The sequence below is a fragment of the Ascaphus truei genome, chromosome 5 (genome assembly GCF_040206685.1).
Source record: "Ascaphus truei isolate aAscTru1 chromosome 5, aAscTru1.hap1, whole genome shotgun sequence".
NCBI lineage: Eukaryota > Metazoa > Chordata > Amphibia > Anura > Ascaphidae > Ascaphus > Ascaphus truei.
In genome coordinates, this window is record NC_134487.1 from 73588902 (window position 1) to 73611089 (window position 22188).

General features: G+C 38.9%; 1 protein-coding gene and 1 long non-coding RNA gene across 5 annotated transcripts in view; one reads left to right on the plus strand and one right to left on the minus strand.

The window, feature by feature from the left end:
- The window catches only part of DOCK4 (dedicator of cytokinesis 4), a 446778-nt gene that overhangs the window by 134730 nt on the left and 289860 nt on the right, over positions 1 to 22188 (plus strand). For all 4 annotated transcript variants that reach the window (XM_075600022.1, XM_075600024.1, XM_075600026.1 and 1 more), the window contains exon 2: positions 9931 to 10014. In XM_075600022.1, the coding sequence (XP_075456137.1) occupies positions 9931 to 10014 (84 nt within the window). The remainder of the gene's footprint in view (positions 1 to 9930; positions 10015 to 22188) is intronic.
- LOC142494393 (uncharacterized) lies at positions 19260 to 21682 on the minus strand. The gene is made up of 3 exons (XR_012801412.1): positions 21545 to 21682; positions 20566 to 20653; positions 19260 to 19523 (listed from the first exon to the last, which is right to left on the minus strand). It is a non-coding gene; the product is annotated as an uncharacterized LOC142494393 (long non-coding RNA).

The window sequence follows — 22188 nt, forward strand, 5'->3', positions numbered from 1 at the left end:
TCAGGGATCTAACTACACATCAGAACCAGCCTCTAACTGCGCTGGGCCAACTAACCTGGTTCCCCAGTTTAAAAGAATGCCCTCTCATTTAGGGTCACTAGATAAAGCATAGTCTTTTAGAAACAGCAATTAACATTTGTTTGTCTTATCTGTTCGTGGTGGGAACTCGGTCCCAAGTGTCCAGGCAAATCCTCTGGCACTGTGATAGTTGGAGGGGCCGTCCACCCCGAACTGGATTCCGGGGAGCAGCGACACCCCCAGCCCCCAGGCTCTAAGGAGAGAGACTGAAATGCAAACTTCTCTGTTCTAAATACCTGTGCAAGTGATTAGAAGAGCAGGTGAGGGAGAACTAGACCCATTGTAATCTGTGGTCTGGATTTTCCATCCAGCAGTCTGAGTTAATGTGAAGCTGTGGAATGGATCATTTTTAACTATTCCTGCACTTTCTGACCTAAAACGGGGCAGAAAGCTGCCTAACATCTTTGGACTGTCACATATCCCCCTCCCCAGCTCACACCTACTGGGGTGAGCGTCCATGGACCTCACTGGGGTGAGCGTCCTACCTGAAATACTTAAGCTAACTCCCCAGTACAATATTAAACATTCACAACACGAATATTAACTTTTTTTTTTTCTCCACGGCAATTATGGACAATAGTTTTCGTCATAAGAGACTATACTTGGCAAACATATTTCTTTGCTCTATATTAGGGAACTATTTTGAAAAATAAATGTCTAGCACAGATTCTTATAACCCAGGATATGCTAAATATACTCACAAAACCAGACTGTTTCTTTTACCTCCCTGGGTTTTTTCTTTTCTACTCTAGAATATGAACCTCATATATTTACCAACAAAAAGGGCCATCAACCCTGTATATTAATTTGTAGTTTAGCTACATTTTCAACACAGAGAACCAATATAACATTGTAATATTGACAAAATGCTTATTCTAGAGGCCTAATATACCTTAACTACAATAGCTTATTTGCATAGTTAAGTGTCCGTGACATAGTCCACACGTGTAAATAAATAAAAAAATCGGTCAGTACCCCCAAACATTTTTTTTTTTTCTTGACTTCCAGTCCATTGCATCCTGCAAATGACTGGACTGTTTCTTCAGCCACAGATGAGACCCTCGGACCGGCTTCTCCTTGGCTCCACAGTGTGGTCCAGAGTGGTGAGATCTGGAACTATTCAGGTGCCGTGTTGACCTTCGTTGGTTTTTCTTTTCAATCTTTGATTTCCCTTTTGTGGCCATTACCAGGCCTTTGGGTTTTGGAGACCTAGTTGCCTCTGTACAAACGTAGTCCATATTAACAACGTCATCAGGATCTGTCAACAAGTTTGTGTTTTCAGGAACTGCCACCCACTTGGCTAAAACATCTTCTGTGTTGGCCTGGGTGTGTTCACTAGTTTGATAATCTTCTGGACAACGTAAATGAAATTGAGGATCTGGATTTTTGAATCCCAGACCAGGGAGTATATTCTCAGTATTCTCAGGAGGGTGCCTATCTGTTTCTGGAATAACAGCAGCACAATCAAAGTCAATTCTTTCTCCTTCCTCTTTGTCATCAGTGGGGGCATCGAGTTTACTTTCCCTGGTCTCCTTTTGTGACCGTGTCTCTTTCAGCCTTGGAATCTCTTTCTCCAACTTCATCTTTATAGCAAATCGTAATATTGCAACAGCATTGAAGATATGCGTATAGGAACGTACAGCTTGCTTGGTTAGGAGGTAGGATTGATATCCCGACTGAACCACTGTAGCGGCTTCTAATTCAACTTCTTTGGAGTTGAGTCGCGATTCCATATCTGTCATCTGTTTCAGCGCAAGGTTTAACTCTGTTTCCTTTTCTCTATTCTTGACCTGCAGCTGCAGGTGCTCCTCCCGGGTCTTGTCCAGCTCCAGCAGCAGCCGGGCCCCCTCATTTGCCGTGTGGTCCAGCTGCTTGTGGATTTCGGCCATCTCGCTTTCATAGCGCAATGTCAGGCAGACCACCTGACGGACGGACATCTCCTCCCTTTCGGCGCACTGTATCTCGCGCTCAGCCATCCGCTTCTGCAGCTCTTCCTGTATTTCTAGCTTTTCCTGGATCAATTGCTTCTCCACTTTTCCTACTTGGTGAAGCTTCTTATCACCTTCACTGATCTGGTCAGTCAAGTCTGAATTTTTCTGTGTCAGAATTACATTCTCTCTCTTTACAGTCTCTAAATTACTCAGGGCATTCTCACAGGTTTCCTTCAATATTCCCAGCTCTGTGTTCAGACCGTGGCCCTCCAGGCGTAAGTGTTGCACCTCTGTGCTGAGCGCGTGAACCTCTTGTAGAGCCTTCCGGTATTTCTGTTTTAGGATAGCAATCAATTTGTCAGACTTAATCTGTTTTTCATCCATGGTGGCAATTACGGTGTTGGCCTTTTCCAGACTAGTCGTCACCTCTTCCAGCTCACTCCGTAAGAGAGACTCTGTTTTCTTCAAAGCCTTGTGCTCTTGTAAAGCTGGGAGTATACACCTCTGTAACTCGGCATTCGCTTCTTGCTCCTTATTGTTAGCTTCTTGCTCCTTCTTCCAACATTCTCGCTCCTTCATCAATCCCTGCCGCAGGACGTCATAATCCTGGCGGGCAGCTTAGAGTGCAGAAACCAAAGCCTCTTTATCCTGGATCAAGGATTCAGCTTCCCTTTGCTCCTCCTTTTCCTTTGCCACTGTTCCCGTGACAATTCTGCCGGTCACTACGGTCTGCAGCACATCTCGGCGCCTTTCTGACGCATGTCCTGACAGCGCAGGTTCAAGTGGCTCGGTCACTTCCCCTGTAACTTGAGGAACAGTTTTCTTTTTCTTCTTCTTTCTCTTTGCTTTATTAGCTCCAGAGATATCAGTGGTACTGGGCACACACTCACTGGTAGCTTCCACATCTTGCTTGCACTCACAGGGCGTTGCTTGCTTTTGCAGCTGTTTGTCTTTGAGAATTTTGGGGCACACATCTTCCATGTGACCTACTTTATGACAGGCCCAGCATACTAAATTCATCTGTAGGTACGGCTCTCTTCCAGGGGCCACATGCGAATCGTCATCATCATCATCGTATGGCCTGAAGGGACACTGTTTTTCATGATTATGTACATTACAAAACAAACATTTCACGTCGGCCATTTTAGAAACCCGGCAGGGACAATTTGCTAGCTGCAATTTCACTCACTTCAGCAACTTACATACAGCACTTGCTAGCTGCAAATTCACTCACTTCAGCAAAAGGCATTAGCTTTACAAACAGCACTTGCTAGATGCATTTTTTTTTTTTTTTTAGCAAAACATTTTGGTTTTCTGTTTGGGTTCAGGGTGCTATTGCATCCACACTTCGCACATTCTCTGTGTATGCTAGAAGCAAAACTGATATACACAGTGGGACAGACTTCACTCATAGCATCTGTACTTCAGTTCAGCTGGGCGGCCATTTTAAACCCCCGCATCTATTTGCAAACCCACAGACTTTTTAGTGTCGACCCGCATTCTCCACCATATGTGACAAACACCCCTCTTTTGTAGCGCTGACGTCTGTCTGGGTTCTTCCCGACATAGTCTTCTAGGGTTAATTATACAACAAACAGGAACATGCAAAGTATTACGTTGCTTAACTCAGGCTTCTGCCTGCTTTATTTTCATCCAAATAAGGGACTGCAGCTTTGACATGTGTAGGCAGGAGGCACTCAGACATTTAACCTTCAGCGGTTTACTCATATCAGTGTTATAGCATTTCACACAGTGTCACTTTTAAGAAATAAAAACCAAATCATATAAAGAAATCCTATCCGTTTCAGGGATCTAACTACACATCAGAACCAGCCTCTAACTGCTGCTGGGCCAACTAACCTGGTTCCCCAGTTTAAACGAATGCCCTCTCATTTAGGGTCACTAGATAAAGCATAGTCTTTTAGAAACAGCAATAAACATTTGTTTGTCTTATCTGTTCGTGGTGGGAACTCGGTCCCAAGTGTCCAGGCAAATCCTCTGGTACTGTGATACTTGGAAGGGCGTCCACCCCGAACTGGATTCCGGGGAGCAGCGACACCCCCAGCCCCCAGGCTCTAAGGAGAGAGACTGAAATGCAAACCTCTCTGTTCTAAATACCTGTGCAAGTGATTAGAAGAGCAGGTGAGGGAGAACTAGACCCATTGTAATCTGTGGTCTGGATTTTCCATCCAGCAGTCTGAGTTAATGTGAAGCTGTGGAATGGATCATTTTTAACTATTCCTGCACTTTCTGACCTAAAACGGGGCAGAAAGCTGCCTAACATCTTTGGACTATGTCACAATATATATATATATATATATATATATATATATATATATATATATATATATATATATATATTGTGACATAGTCCAAAGATGTTAGGGAGCTTTCACAAAACAAAATAAAAAATAAGGGTAAAAGAAAGGGTGCATACTGTCCAAAAAGATGCAGAAAAATGAAAAAATGGACAGGCACTCCAATATGTCCCAGGACATACTTGAAAACAAGAGGTAACTCAATGTTTTACTTCCTGGTAAAATATTTTATAAATAAATAAATAATTTGCAAAAAAAGGAAATTTATTCACTCAACGTTTCAAGGAGAAAGGTCCTAGTGGGAGAATGGGTTGTAGTTCCCTGGCGATCTTGCGTAGGGCTTCTAGGTGTGGGGTATAATTGACCACCAAAGGTACCCTGTCTCTTGTCTCTTTCTGGCTGTATTCAAGGAGATCACTTCTTGGTATTCTGGTGGATTTGGTGGTCTATAATTCTGTGGTTATATGCACGATCTCAAGGCTGGAATCTGTTGGCCTCTGTCTGCTGTGTCAGAGTATATCCAGTTGTATTTTATGGCTTGAATGTAAATGGTTGTATGCTTAGTGTGTGTGGGGTGGAAGCTTTTGTCCCTCAAATAATTGGCTCTGTCTGTAGGTTTGCGGTATACAGAAGTCTGTAGTTGGTTGTTCTTTATAGTAATGGTTGTGTCTAGGAAATACACTTTGTCCAGGGGAATGGGTCAGTTTTAGTTTGATGGGCGGGTTGAACGTATTGAAGTTCTCATGGAAGTATATATATATGTGTGTATGTGTAAAATTAAATTCGCAAAAAAAATCCGTCCCCTTAAATTGCCTCTTTTAAACAAAATAATATAAAATCGGACCAGTATAAGTATCTTGAAATCATCTTTAAAATTTTGATCGTAAACAAATAAACTATTTTTTATGATGGTTTTTACTGTATGTCAAATGATCTTATCTCTAAAAGACCTTTAGCTAACAACATTGTTGGCTTAACTTTGGTCCTTTGTTTACAAAGTAATTATGGTTCCATAATGTGTCAAACAGATAACATACTGTAGCAGCATTTGATGTTGCTTTAATGGGGACTGAATTTTTTTTTTAAGGAAGCCAGTAATACTGATAAGATATGAATTGGTTTTTTTTAACTCACTAAGTTGCACTGCCCTTGAAAGGAGTTTATTGCTCACAAAACTTGAGCAAAATGTAATGAATGACAGTTATCCCCTAGGAAGTAGTAAATTACTTACAACATCTTGGTGAATAAATTCATGACTGTTTATTGCTGAGGTTAGCAGAAATCAACAACATTTCAGGACCTACATGGACCTTTTATCAGGTGCAAATAACATACAAAAGCACATTTAAATAGGCAAATATTGGCTGCAAACCTTAATAGCCCGGAAGTTCATTAAAAACATCACAGAGATCATTAACCATAAAAGGTTACATCTTATATCAAAATCAAACACATACTTCAATTGCATAAATACCACTCTTTATAGACTATTAATTATGTGTAGGGGAGTATTGCCAAACTTCTAGTGTGTTTATTAGATAACACTATTGCTGCAGTAAAACTGGATGAGTCGTCAGTGAAACGTTGCGTCAGCTTTCCTCGTGAGCCTTTCCAGAGGGATACCAGCGGAGCTACGCCGCAATAAACCCGAAATCCAACGGGGCAGTTGGATGACAAAGACCCCAACAACTTCTGCCAGCGATACCACCAGTGTTCCTCATTTCTCCTATATGCCACAAGTTCATGTACAGAACGCGAGTACATTGACTACATGTCTTCTATCATAAATATGATATGTTTTGGTTTGCACTATGCTTGTTTCTACTCCTTTACCCTGAGGTAAAACTTCTTACATCACCACAAGAAGAGACATCACAGCCACAATTTGAAGATAAACTTTACTGATACTTACACACAGGAAGTAGAACACCCATAAGTGCCAAGATCCCATTCACCTACCAACTTGTCACAGCAGTGTGCACTGTATTTTCTCTTTATTTTTGTGTTGTTCGTGCTCCCTCTGGAATTTGTGGAGGGGGACTTTTGGAAACAAGTCCCTACGGGAGGTTTTTGAGTATTTTCACCCGAATATTATAATTCACTATATATACTTCGCAATCACTTTTTCACTGAATCACTTTAGTCTCGTGAGCACTTATTATTGTATATTGTGTGGAAGCGTCGCTCAATACCACTTTTGGTGTTAGTGGTGAAGTGTTAAACTTATCAAGGAAAATATTACTGACAACACAGCAGTTTTGCAGCAGACTTCATTTAATTTATTTCAACAATAGAATAAAAAAAAATCAAATGTCAAAATCCCGCTGAATACATGACTTGCATGCCAAAAAGTCCTTAAGATAAAAGATAATGAAAATCAACAGGAGTAAACTGCTTTTGTGTGTTGTATGCAATTATTATTAACATGATTTTATGTACAATCACACACATTTTTAATTTAGTTTTTGCAAACATAATGGTAATATACACTAATGGAAGTATTTAAACCTGTATTTTAATCATTAACATCAGGAATCAATACCTGCTGTGGGGCCTTTATTAAGCTGATTAAACATCTGTTGTCTAAGTGTTATTCTAGTTTACAGTTATTTTCCTTTGTGAAGGACCTAATAACAGCACAATGCCTCAGGCCACATTGTGGAAAATCCAGGGTTCATGTAGAAACATATGGTTATATGGAGACGTTGGCATACTTAGAAATTCAAGTTGCTCTTCCATGCCAGAATTAGCAGATAGAGGCATAAACATTATTCCTCCCAAAAGCTTTCAACGGTAGGACTTGAAATAATGCTCTCCCATAGAAATGCAGGTTTGTGGCAAAATGCCCTGGTTGCCAACATGTTCCAGACTTGACCGTGGTGGATAGTGTGTCTCTCTGAAATACACATACAGTTCATCAGGTTTTTGATATGCAGGCTCAAGTCTTGCTGTTCTTTTCTTTTATAAACTATGCTGGTTGACTTCCAGGCAGCACAGCATTTACAAACTCAAAATCTGAATAATAACAACAAATGGGCAGCTATACCTCCATTGTCATGGATTAATCATGTTTCAGAAACTGTTGGTGAAGTAAAGCGTTGTACTTCAATATCTCTGCCAAATTGTGTAGGTCAAGTAGATATGAGATTAGTGGAAAAGTCCAAAGTAAACATCGCCTTTTCAGATTCAGTGCATCCAATTGTTAAATTAAATTACGCCTCCTATTATATTTGCTCCACTGCTACTTCTCAATGTTATATGGGAGCAGCAAACAAGGTGGAGAGTTCTAGGTGAAAGATAAATGAACTAATGTATACATTCCCTTATGCTCGCTGTTCCTTAAGCAGAATGTGTTTTTCTAACAATAAAGTGGTTTAGTATTGTTACCTGGTCGCTCTCCAGACTGTCCATATAGTGTATTTGCACTAGCAATTTAAACAGTCTTTTGAGTGGAAAAGAAGTACATTTCTTTGTATGTCTGGGTCAGCCTTTTTTTCATCCTACCCTACTCCAGGGTCATGGAATGCTATTTAACAATTTTTGGGGACTATAATATCTTACCTTAAAAAGTACATTCTATGTCACATGGAGCATTTCAAGGAGCAATCCTAGCAGGCGAGTTTTTTGCAATTTTAATTAAAAAAAAAACAAAACAGTTATGAAGCAGGGGGTCTCCAGAGCTGAACCCCATTCATTTCAGGTCCCAAAACCACCATTTCCCAAGATACAGATCTCCGAAGAGGGTGATGGTGTCTCTGCAAAGTTTATAGCCCCCCCGGTCATGTTGGCCAATAGGAAGCCTCACCTGATGACATCATGGCTTCCTATTGGCCTGCAGAGCTCTGGAGCGTTGAAACTCCAGCACTACGTGATCCCTGGTAACAGAGTGGCTACCGGCACCCCCTAAGGAGGTGTGTATCTCCAAACGCATGTGGTTCACAGAGCTGATATTAATGGGGTACAGCTCCGGAGACTACCCTACTTTAATACAGTGTTAAAAAAAAAAAAAAAAACCCAGCCCGCATTGCTTCTTTAATGATGTTTCCTCAACCCTTTCAGTGTCCTGCCAACCCGCGGCCACATAATCGTTCTTCAGCAATAACGTGCTTGAGACTTGACGCAGTTGATGCACAAGGAAGATGTAGTTCCTCCTCTTCCGCTCAGCTCGCATTTCCGTTGGACACGATTTCCCCTAGTGACGATATTCACTGTCATACAGGCATTCAACCAGCTAAGGATACTGTCATTATGTAGGTTGGACTGTGGTGGCCTGAATGAGGAGTTCAGTAAAGCGCATTCATATTGTCGATAGGGCGAAGTTACAGGGTTGAAATGAGTAATTAAATGCTGGTAGATAACAATTGTAAAAGAAGGTTCCACTAAGCACAGGTAGCTCAGTCAATAACTGAGGGACTGAATGAGCCCCCTGTGCTGAAGCAGGGATATCCTTAAAACCTGACCTACTGGTTGCCCTTGAGGACTGGAGTTTTCCACCCCTGCTCTAAGTGATCGTAGTAGTCCTAAAAGCTTGCAATCCTCTTGTAACATCGGTTAGCCAGTAAAAGCTGCAATTGTTATCCCTTTTTGCTTAATGTTTGGCGATGTGTTTTTGTAAGTGAGGGTTAACAACTTCTAACTGCTTTTTATTGACTCACACGAGGCTTGTCCACTTATTTGTGAAGGAAAAATATGTTGTTTATCTGTCTATTTCGGATTCCCTGTATACATACAGTGTCGTTTAGCCCCCGTATTTCTGCAGATATTGAGTAGAAATATCATGCTCTGCTGTATTCATTTTTCTTTTGTCTGTTTCTCTGTGGCTTAAAGGGGTAGTTCAACCTACACAGGGGAAATGTATTCTTTGAATATTCATAAAATATCCAATAACTTACTTTGAGCAGAAGTTTGCAGAGAAGCCTGCGTCTGCAGACCAAGTGATGCCGCAGCCACTAAGGCCAAGATACAGTCAGAATATCACTAACAAAAACAAACACACTTTCGCTAAATCTTTGACAGATTTGAGTGAAATTGGTGAATTTCGCCAGAGAATCTATATTCTAACAAGATCCAAACCCTAAAATAGGGCTTTTGCTGAGAGAGCGTTTCCTGCTTAGGAGCCCCTCTTTCGTCTCCAACAAAAGTCCTACTAAAGGGTCTGGATTCAAAATGGAAAATGTTCAGGCAAAACTTTCCGCTTTGGCTAAATTGTTTGCGACAAAGGGCAAATTTTGCTCGCTTCCCAAACTTAAGATATAGAGTGACTGTTGAAAATGTGCAAACTTTTCTACTGTCACGCCAGTATTGCTAGATGGAAATGAGGACGAAACAATTGCATAAGAAAGTGAATAGTTTTTTTTTAACACTATTAGGAAGTAACCCGAAAGTCTTTGTCCTTACTTGCTGCTAATCCTCAAAAAAGTAGCACTCCTCAGGTATTTTATCACCATAACGTGTGCGTTTAAAATGTATATGGGTCAAAAGGTTGAATATTCTTGCTTCATGCTCTATTTTTATTTAGTTTTGAAACATGTTTGGAATGTTTGTCTCTTTAATTGTTTGCTGCAGAGCTGTAAAGTATAATGTGCATGCTTTTCTCTTTACAGTGGTAGCCAACTTTCGAGGAACAGTTCCACATGGCTTAACGTTAGAGATTGGCGACACAGTGCAAATTCTAGAAAAATGTCAAAGTAAGTACGTGAGTTGTGTATTACTATTTATGATGGATGGCTATTTGTGACAAGCACACACATTCTATTTGGCTATTTATTGCAGTTATTTATGGTACACATGGTTTGTGTATGGCAATATACACACATAGGGCATGTGTTTTTATAGGGTAAATATGCATTGCTCGTGGCTATTCATAACCATTACATAATTGTAATAACATTATAATTTCGCATGACTATGCATGAAGAGTCCTCTCATTGTGCAAGGCAAATTATTTGTGTGTTGCTGTTCATGTGATATGTTTCTTGTGTTGGCTTCCCCAGCCCCTTCAGCAGAAATAGCAATTGGGCAGGACCTTACAGTAGGAAACTTTTCCACAATAACAGAATACAGCTTGAATAGAAAAAAAGTATTAATAATACTGTACAAGCCAATGGAGGAGTCTTGGAGAAATAAGAGAGATAGGGAAAGTATTAGCACAAATCTTAGTTCTATGTGCACAAATGCTTGTAGTTTGAGAAATAAAATCCCAGAAATAATTGCAAAAATTATTCTCATGATATTGCCAATACTGAATCGTGGTATATATTAAAAGTTATAAAATCGTTTGACCATCATATCTCGTTTCCAGATATGAAATTCGGCATTCGTTTTTGTTTAATAAAAAATATGTTTATTGAGGCGCAAGTGCGGTGCTCGGGAGAATGGCTGCCTAGAACACGAGCTCCTCCAAACCGTGGCATTTATGTAAGCTCAAAATGTCTTAAAAACGTATTTCAACCTTATGTAACACCCCTATCCCGCAGATCGTGATATCACCTGTAGGAGATTTCCTTGGTGCTCACCTGTTGGTACTATTTGGATCCTGAGCCTCCACTGAGTGGGAGCTTGGGGTATGTTTTGGCAGCGCCAACACCTGAAGGGTCCCAGCCAGATGCAGGGATAATCCTTCACAGGAACTACTGTTACTGAATAACCACTCGCAAGTAACAGCGTAAACATGCACATACTTTACCAACAGGAACACAACCGTGGGTATAACACACACACCATAACAGAAATAACCTGAGAAGCATTATTGTGGCACATAGTACTGCATCTCACTGTCTCCAGCCCTGGAGATGTACGTGGTAACTCTTATTCACTCCCTACAGGATACCCTGTATGTGCAAGCCACAATACTCAGGAGAATGTTGGAGGTAACGCTACCCCTGTAGTACTGTGATACTGTTGGGTACCTTTTATGTAGCTCGGGCAATGATGGTCTGACTCCTTCAGAGACAGACTCCTTGTCCCACAGTGCAGGGCTCCCAGGACAACCTTCTTGATCCCCGGTCTCCTCAGCACTGACTCCTTCCTGTGTCACACAGCATATATCCAGTCTTGAAGGGCATACCATTCACAGGATGGCCACTGCACTAAGCCAGTAACAATGTCCTGCGACTATGTGAGCTCACCCAGGGGCCAGGAGGTATACCCTGCTACACTTAAAAAAACAAGAGAGAATATATATAAACACTCCAGGATACCTCGGAAATGTAAAATAAAAAAAATACGGCAGACTTGGCGCGTTACTTTAAACATAAGGTGACCACACGGACATGAGGGGTGGCAGAACAAAACTCAAGCGCGGGCTCAGTCGGAGCAGGATTTTGATCACGAGGAAATTAATCAACAAGCCACTAAAAAAGATATAAAGGAATTGTTCAGCAATCTAAAAACTTTACTTCATAACTAAAGGAGATAAAAAGAGAAATCGCAACCCTGGCCAATAGAATGGACGTTCTTGAAAATAAATGAGATGAAACTATAAAATCACTAGAAAAAATTTGAGCTTTCCGAAAGGCAGGAAGATTCCGAAAATAGGGACAGGAGTAATAATCTGAAAATCAGAGGAGTCCCAGAATCTTTCACAGAGCCAGAGGTGGCCAAAGATGGCCGTTCTTTTACCTTGAAGGACTTATCAGAAGGTGAGACCTTTCTTCATAAATTGGGCCTCGGCCCCGCTCTACCTCAACAGACGCAGCAAGAAGAGGTGAGTCTGTGTCCTGCCTGGGAGGGGAACAAAAGATTAATACATTTTCACGAGGCCCGAGAGAAGCAGAGGTCAATCCGATTGAGAATGAGAAGTAAGAAGAAGCGAAAAAAGGTCTTTAGGCTAGCCATCAATGGAGTTTGAGTTTGCTTTCCCTCAACGGTACCCCTACCAGAATCAGGATCCAACGGTTTTGAGATGAGGTACCCAGAGGGGTGTTCTAAGAAGGGGAGATGAGGAGGTGAGAGGTCCTGTTAGCGGCTGACTTGGCTCCTTGTCCGCACCCCCCTCTTTCTATGTTCCTTGGCTGCCACTACCGAAGGTCAGACCAGATAGAGCCGACATGCGTATATTTTTGTACCATTAACCGCCCGATGCCTTAATGCGGAGTAACCAAATTAAGCCCCATTGGATATCGATAACGGTTGGTTTGAATTTGAGACATTTATCTTTGGAGGGGATTTTACAATTGAGATCCATACTTTCCCAGAGACGCAATGTAATTAATGAACATATTGGGAAAAATATGAATATAGTTTAAATACAGCCCATGATATGTAGCTCCGTATGAAATGGGTCCCAGATCTGGAACTAATCTCAGGTGGTAAGCGAAGAGGGGAAGTCAAAGCTCTGCAACCATATGTACCTAAGTTTTTCCCCGCTCCCTCCTCCCAATAGTATATTATATCACAATTTTTATATAGAGATGTTTTAGAAGGACAATTATGAGTATCCTGGTCCAAGATAGCCATATAAGCCCAGTTTTTTTGTTATTTACGAATGGCTAAACTGTATACTTAATATAGTATATATGCTATCAGAGGTTGAAAACCATAATAGTTGGTGATGGGGGAGAGCTGTATCTCTGCCGTGGATCTAAGGAAGACTGCTGGACAGGATACGGGGAGGAGAGAAGTGGAATCGCAGTTAAAGGAATAATGTAATAGTTCCATTCAATATATATATTCTGAGTTCTCATTGAGATATATGAAGTTACGAGTATATCTGACCAGAAGAATGTTGTTTGTTACTGACTGTTGTTAAAAATGTAAAAAAGTTAGTGTGTTATAAACAGTTTTTTGTTATATAAAAATAATGAGAGACAAGGGAGAGATGCACCCACAAGGGTCACAATTGCAGACTGGTGCAATAGGGCAGGGAGAATAATCAGAACACAAAGAACACTGTACGCCGCAAAGACACTGTGCATACAGATAAGGCCCTACAAAAAGCACTCAAAGTCTGATGGGGGAGATCACCCTAATCAACATGCAGTACAACAGAGAAAGAACTGGACCAAACATGATTGTAGTGTATACATATGCTTTATTAAGGATAATTAAAATTATTGGTACCAGAAATTATGGTGAATAAAGTGAACTGAATGCAATCAGTGCTCACTCCCTGTAGGGGTCAATGGTTGGCAAAGTGCCAAAAAATATCCAAAATGGAACAATGAGCAAAAGCACTGTGAATTCCAGAAAGCACTAGACCTATGCCTATGGTATAAGGCTATAGGGGCTAGTTCTGGTGTATGACGTCACTGGGACGCTTTATACGAATGATAAACACTCTCATGAAGCACTAGTGTGTATAAGGCGCATGATCACTACCAGCCATGCATAAAATGGTATACTGTAGAAGTAGATGAACAATGGCAATAAATGATCAATAGTGTAGATATAACACTAGCAAAATAACACACAAGTATAACACTGCTGGCAAAAATGTCCACTAAGGTAAATGGACAGTAAAGCAATTGGAAGTGTGAAACCCCACCTGAACTGACCCTGTAGTAGGTAACTGCACACAGGGACAGAAAAGTGGGGGGTGGGAATTCCCTGCACACCAATATATGCTAGCCCTGTGGGGAAAGGATTGCAACAGGATCGTGTAATCCCCAGATCTGACCCCCAATAACATACCCCTACTGCTCACGGGGGAGGAGAGGGGGGTGTGAGGACAGAAAAGGGTGAAAGAGGACCCTATACAACTTATCTGTGCTGGCCCTGGGTACACGATACTTCTGGAGCAGGCTGGATAGGTGCTTCGTGGAGTGTGCAGCTGAAGGGGACTCAAACGATGTCACGATGAGATCAGCTAGAAGCTGCAGGCGTCCATGCTGGAAAGCGTGGCGTGTGACGTCATGACGCCCTTTGACGTACGTTTCGCGATAGCTTCTTCCAATTTAATTATCCTTAATAAAGCATATTTATACACTACAATCATGTTTGGTCCCGTTCTTTCTCTGTTGTACTGCATGTTGATTAGGGCGATCTCCTCCATCAGACTTTGAGTGCTTTTCTAGGGCCTTATCTGTATGCACAGTGTCTTTGCGGCATACAGTGTTCTTTGTGTTCTGATAAAAATAATGATTAAGCTGGAGGTTGGAGCTCGGGCAGAAGAGCTAAGGATCGTTAAGCTCAATTTTTCCCACTCTGCAACAACCCCTTCTCCCAGAAATATAGGCGGTGTCAGATGGTTATGTTTATTCAAGAGTCGACAATTCTCAAACAGGAATATTAGTTTATATATTAAGGTACAATCTCTCTCACAATTTTCTCAATGTCACTGTCAATAATCTCGCAAAAATGTTAAGGGATTCAACAATCCTTGTAAAAGAAGAATAGCTATGTCAGACTATAAGAGAAGGAAAGCAGATATTATTATGTTACAAGAAACACATTTTAGTACTGAAAATGCCCCTAAATTTTTCGATTAAAAATTATCGCCAATTTTGTTTATCCTCAGCCAAAAAAAAAAAAAAAAAAAGAGGAGTAGCAATTCTAGTACACAACCAAATTCCTTTAATAATTGACCATATTAAAAAAGATAAAGATGGAAGATATTTGATACTAGTCGCATCCCTATATGGATAGGCAATCGCTGTTGCGAACATATACAGTATACGCCTAATGAATGTAGCTCAATTTTTCTCATCTTTTCTTAATATCCCAGGCATTAATCCCAACTTTAGATAGGTCTGGAACCCCACAAACAATGTAGATTAGAAGATATTAAAGCCTTAGTATCTGGGATAAAAGTGTCCCAACTGGTAGACGCATGGAGTGAAATGCATCCACAAGCAAAGGATTTTATATTCTTCTCTCATCCTCATCAATCTTGTGCTAGAATAGATTATTTCTTTGCATCAAGCAGGCTTATTCCCAAAATCTCACATTCCAAAATTTATATAACTTGATCAGACTATGCCCCAATTGAACTGAAATATACTAATTTAAATGTAAAAAAATCAATGAACATAATGGAAGCTCAACAAAAACCTACTGTATATTAAAAATACCAGAAGTATGCACAAGTATAGGTGAAGATCTTACATATTTTTTTTAGGGTAACAAGGATAGTATGACATCTCATGCGGTTCTCTGGGTGGCACACAAAGTGACTTTGAGAGGATTTTTGATAAGTTTGGCAGCAAATAGTATAAAAGAAAAATCTAAAAGGATCTGAAAGCTACAAACACAAATGACTCCTATTCTAAATAATTTGGATTTTATTCCAGGTCTAAAATATATCTTGGTCCCTGGCAGGAATTTCAAGACTAAGAAATATAGGCCCGATAGGAGTATTAAAACATTTGACCAAATTAAAGCAGAAAAAGTTCTCCCTAATTCGGATTTTTTTTGGCATCTTCAATTGAGGGTATATTATACTAAAATTCATCCATCTTGTCCCCTGACAAACTTTGAGAAACTATGTTTAGCGGATACAAACACACAGGGTCTTATATCCCAGCTATATAAAGGACTAACATTTACAACAAAAGAAACAACAAAAAAGCTAAAGTTTATTCTACAATGGGAAGAAGACCTGGGAGACGTATTAGAGGAAGAAACGTGAAACCAAATATTTTTGACAGTTTCTAAGTGCTCAATATGTAATACTCTAAAGGAGAATACATATAAGGTAATTACGAGATGGTATCTCATTCCTCTGAAATTATCCACATATATTCCAGGATACTACCCACTTTGCCCAGAAGGATGTGAAACACAAGCTACTCTATAATATATGTGGTGGACTTGTCCTCAAATAACATCTCTTTGAAGGAAAATAATAAATTGGCTGAGTAGGATCTTGAGTCTAGATTTGCCATTGGATCGATGGTTGTTTCTACTAAACAGACCACTGCAAGGAGTATCTCGAACCGATCTTTGTCTAATCAACCATTGTGCAACCGCAACTAGATGCAAAACAGCCTCCATGTACAAACAACAAGAAGTTCCCCAAATTTCCAAAATTAGAAATAGGATTTGGTTTGTATTGTATGTCTTTATTTATATAGTGCCATTAATGTACATATTGATTCACAGCAGTAATATACGTGACAATCATATAAATAACAAATAATATAACTAACATATTAAGGGGAGAAGTGCTTCAGACATAAAAATAACATTTAGGAAAAGGAGTACCTGCTCCAAAGAGCTTACAATCTAATTTGTTGGTAGGAAGAACGTACTGAGACAGTAGGAGGGTGTCCTGGTGTGTCTGTAGGGGGCCAAGGTTAATGTATGAGGTGTTAAGCAGGTGTGTTTTGAGGTGTTTAGAGAGGGTGCTAGTCGGATATTGAGTTGAAGGGCATTCCAAAGGTGTGGGGCAGTCAGTGAGAAGGGTTTAAGGCGGGAGAGGGCTTTGGATACAAAATGGGTATAAAGAAGACATTCTTGAGCAGAATGCAAGAGTCAGGATGGTGTATAGCAAAAAATTAGGGCTGAGATGTAAGGAGGAGCAGAACAGTGTAAAGCTTTAAAAGTGAGTAGGAGAATTGAGTGTGTGATACGGAATTTGATAGGAAGTCAGGAGAGGGATTTCAGCAGGGGAGACACTGAGACAGATTTGGGAAAAAGAAGAGTGATTCTGGCAGCAGCATTTAGGATACATTGTAGGGGAGACAGGTGAGATGCAGGAAAGGCAGACAGCAGTAGGTTAAAGTAGTCGAGATGGGAGAGAATGAGAGTCTCCGTCAGAGTTTTTGCAGTCGAGCAACAGAAGCTAAGTATTCTCATATTTACTCTCAGAGAGTTCTGTTGCACGATATATGATTACATCACTAGCTACAGGGACTCCCTAGTAAAATTTGACAGCGATGTTAGAGCTGTGCTGTTTGGTCTCAAACAGCTTTCATATGGTAGCTTAGCTGTTCAGGGAATCCCTTCATTGACTATGCAACAATACCTCTGAGTTAATTTTTATTACCAATGACTCTGGAGTCGGCATGTATGTCAGCCCATGTATTATTTTGCTTCATAATATGGATTATTCATCCTCCGATGTGCAGGGGCACTGATAGAAGTTAATATGTTTGATTGTGAGACTTTATAAATTATTTACTGTGGGTAATACTCGTGATTTATCAATTTAAGCAGGAGGTAACTTTCTGGTTGAAGATTTACAACCATATCCCACAGTCTTGTGAAGTTCTATTACCATCACTATTATATCATTAGGCTGGAATCAGTTACAATAATACCCCGTGTTAGTTTTAATTATATTTTAGTTTTTCACTTTTTCACCAAAATGTTTCACTGTATATATTCACAAAAATTAAAAATTCTTAGTGTGGTGTGCACCATAAATGTACCTTCTGTAAGTGATCTTGTGATGAGTCAAAATCTTCATTCAAATGTTAATACTATTAACTATTGTACATAGGTAGCACCCATTTGTGTCATAAATAGACATTAGCAAAATAATATTATTATAAATTTATCTATCCAATATGAGTGAGCGGTGTGGTATGTCTCTTGTGTTTTATTCTAAGTATTATTCTGAATATGGTCTTTACATTCTTGTCTACATGACATAAAGTCACACCTCTTATATTTCATATAAGGAAGAAAACTTTGTCTAACAGAGAAATCTTATGAGCGAATCTCGTCATAGATCGCTCATGACAGCTGTTTAATAAATCCAAGTCATTTATTGGCTTCAGATATATTCTCAACAGTTGTTGTAATATTATCTACTACATCTCTATCTTTGGAATTAGCCACATTCTTTACTATCAGAAATAACGAACGATCACTGTTTTCATAATCATTCATTCAACTCAGAATATAATTTAAATTATGTTACACTGTATAACATAAATAAATCCTGCAACAATCACGCACCATTCATATCACAGATTATGAATACAGTATGCCAAAAGATTATTCTAAAGTAAAGAATTCTCGCTGGAGAAATTTGATGACTTGTGTACATTTCTGTCTAAAAAATGTTTTTTCTCCTTGGGTCATTTTTAGCTTCATCTGTATATACATTTTTTCATAATACATCTTTCAAATAGTTTGAAAACAATATATAATAAAGCCACACAAAGTACAATAATGAAAGGATGAATGAAAAAATTACCCAGAGCTGATCCTACAGAAGATTTTGATAATATTGTAACAGATTTTTTACATTTTACCCAACAGGCTGATCCTGATATTATGGACCATTCATGTTCTGTTTCTTTCAACTGACCCTGTTCATGTTGAAAAACAATTTCTAGTTATTTTAATTGTTTTTGAAAAACCTGAAGTAAACATTCATCTTTCTTGATTGCTTCAGTACATTTCTCCCAAGGAAACTAATTTATTTGAGATATATTAAACTGCAATGGAACTATATTTATATCTCACAACATAATCTGTTACATATTGACCTGGATCTCATGTAAATATATTCTTATTGGATTTTCTTCAATACAATTAAATACAATCCATTTAATAATAAAACCTTGGACTGCGTACACATAAGAAAGAAAGCTTTCACTATTTAATTATCGTTCATTACCTGTACATATACCTTCCCTTTCTCTACAGACATAACAAGATAGGGAAATGTTTTTACTGTATCAATACGACCTGAACATGAAGTGTGATTATGAAAACATGAATAATAAATAGTCTACCCTTTGTGTGGTAAACAAATTATTTTCCAATTAAAATGTAAACAAACAAAGATCGAATTGCTGTACTTGTGTCAAAAACAAAATCTGGATATTGGAGATTATAATATAATCATTGGATATTGGATTTTTCTAATGGGTATTCCTAGTACTGTCCTAGAAAGTAAAACTTTTTATTTATCTACATGGGTATTAAAGAAGTACTTGTACATACATCATTTTTACATCCCAACCACTTATTTAACTATAAATCTGTATGACTTGGAGCAAATATGAATTCCTCTGACAAACGTTGTTGTATTCTTAGAGATGTAGTACCACTTTATACTTTTTTCACAATAGTCCTACAAATAATAGTCTTATTGTCCCTTTTTCTAATGAAAATGAAAAAATATTCCGTTCCATACAGTATGTGATGGCATTTATGGTGCTCACTGTCAGCATTGACAGGATGTAGATGTGGATGTACCATCTGGCATTGAAGTCTTTTCTATCGCATAGCTTTTCTTGATTTTCTCATTTTTCTTGATTCCGATTTTCCATCCGTCATCCATCGTACAATTACCTATGACCTGTAAAATAAAGCAGTATAATTATATTGGTACATACAATTTAAATTGGTCCATGTGGACCCAAAAACGTTGCTGTCTGCATTTATGGCATACAGAATCAGGTCATCTTTGTAGCTTTAACATTGTTTGACCCATAATGTAAATTATATCATAAGGTCCTTCCCAATTTGCTTGCCATGGACCTGTTTTCCAAATTTTTTAGCATTATCTTCCCTCCCTTAAAAAACTTTGAAAAATCAGGAGACATGTTTTGCATTCTAGATGCAGCCTGTAGTAACATTGTTTCAAGATTACTTTGTAACAATTGCAATCATTGATTTTTAGCAATAACATCTTTCTGTGGGGTAGACAGAAATGATTAATAAGTGGAAATGTTAGTGTAATTTTCCTACTGTAGCCGTCGTGAGTTCAAATGGTGTGTATTGAGTTGTCTATGAACTTGTATCTCTTATACTCTTGAGAACAGCAGGTAACGATTCCATGTGCTACCTTGTTATAGCAAAATTTTTGCAATTCTAGATTTTAAAGTCCGATTCATGAGCTCCACAATACTAGCCGATTGTGAATGATGATGAGGAACATGAAATCTTCGGTCAATTCCCAAAATGTCACATGCAGTTTCATAATCTGACCTGTAAAATGGGTACCCCTATCAGATTCAAGAATACGTGGAAAACCCCACCTGGAAAAAAAATGATCTCATAAAGCCATTGTCATTTTAATTGCGTCATCTTTCCTAACCGGAATTCCTTTAACCCATTTTGAAAACACATCTACCACTTTCAAAGCATTTTTAAACCCTAGAGGTAAGGGACCTACAGTATGTAATCAATTTGCAATGTGGACCATGGACCATTTGCGGGTGCAATATGTTGGATAGGTGGTTTCTGTCCTTTGGACCTGGGATTAATTTGTGCACAAATGAGACAAGATTGTGCTACCTTCTGTATAGCATCTTCCATTTTATCGCAAAATAATTTTCCTTTGAGCTCTTCTAGCAATCTCGAGTGATTACATGATTGTAACTTGTAAAGAAGAATACCTTAAAGTGTTCAGGAACCACAGGACTCCCCAACTCCCCATTCTGGTCATGACATAAAACCCCGTTCTCAAGGTGTTTTTAAATTAACCTGAAAAATAGCAATAGATTAATCTTTTGCTTGTTGATCTGCAAAGAAAATAAAATTGCGTAGCTACATTTTTAACTGTTGCTATTAGAATAGGATCAGTAAACACTACAGTCTCCCATTAACGCCACTTCTTTAGCCAAATAATTAACTATAGCATTTCCTTAAGTAAGAAAAACCTGTCCTGTTTAATGTTCTATTAGAGATCTGACCACATATGAACTGTCACAATATATCACTAGGGAATTCCTACCTTCAGCTATTTAATCAGCTGTCGGTAAACCTTTTACTGCTTCTATTTCTGCCCTCTGTGAAATTCGACGATCCCAGGGACTGTTATCCAGTTGAGTTACATAAGAGAAATCTCTGTTGTTGGCAATTTCTGAGCTTTTAATCTGTTATAATTTTTTTTTATCAAGTGCAATTCCTTGTTCATGAATTCTTAAATTGGTCTTATCAAGATACTTTATTTGTTTCAAATAAATTTAATCTTTAATACCAACATCCAAATTTGAATTAGTAATATATGAAGCAATAACCTTTTCTCTTTTTCTAATGTACACATATCTGATATTGCATGCTTCAATTCGTTCTTCTAATTCATGTATGCTTTTATTTAAAATGTCACAGTTTGAACATTTGTCTGTTTTAGTAGGAACAACATGCAACTTCTCATCTTTGAAAAACATGAAATGAAATATTTTTGTATAATGTTATGCTTTTTCTTAGTTTTTTCTTTACCTTGCCTATGGTCGGTAATTTATTACCAACCAATTGGTTTGCCAAAAGTACTTGGTCCCACAAAGAACACTCTGCGTCTGAAGACGTGTGAGGTAAGAAATTAAACACCATATTACTGTCATCTGCAAATGTATTAATAAATTCCATACTCACGTTTTACCGGTTTTCTTCTTAGAAACCTGTACTGTTCAAGACCTGTCTATCTTGTTCTGTCCTATCAACGGAATACAGAAATCTCAGGCCTTCTTCCACGTCTCTGGAGATATGTTTACTGTCCAGTTCTGTCCTGGACTCTTCACATGTTTGACTGGGGATGGTAAAAAAATAAACCGTCCCTGGAGAAATCTGACACTGCATCGCAGCTGTTCTGCTCCATTCACCCAAGAGGCAAACTAGGAATTATTCTCTGTTCGTTTTCAGCTTTTTCCTGAAATCTTGGATCTTGGATCTGGGATAGCTTTTTGCAATCTTTTTCCTGCACACACCCCTCTTATCCAAGATGAATAAAAACTGAATTCTGGCTGTTTTGCCACTATTCAAAGTCTTTTGACCATCATATCTCGTTTCCAGATATGAAATTTAGCATTTGGTTTTGTCACATAAAAATATGTTTATTGTCTATAATAGATATGTGATATTTCACATTATGTATGGCATATGCTATTCAAAGATGGTGTATATCATCTGTTGTCCCTTCTTCCTGGATGGAATCCTCTCCTCTGGTGTTATCCTGTTTCTCCTTTTAGCTAACTAATCTGCGTCTTATTATACAAAGAAAATCACCTACATAGGCTATT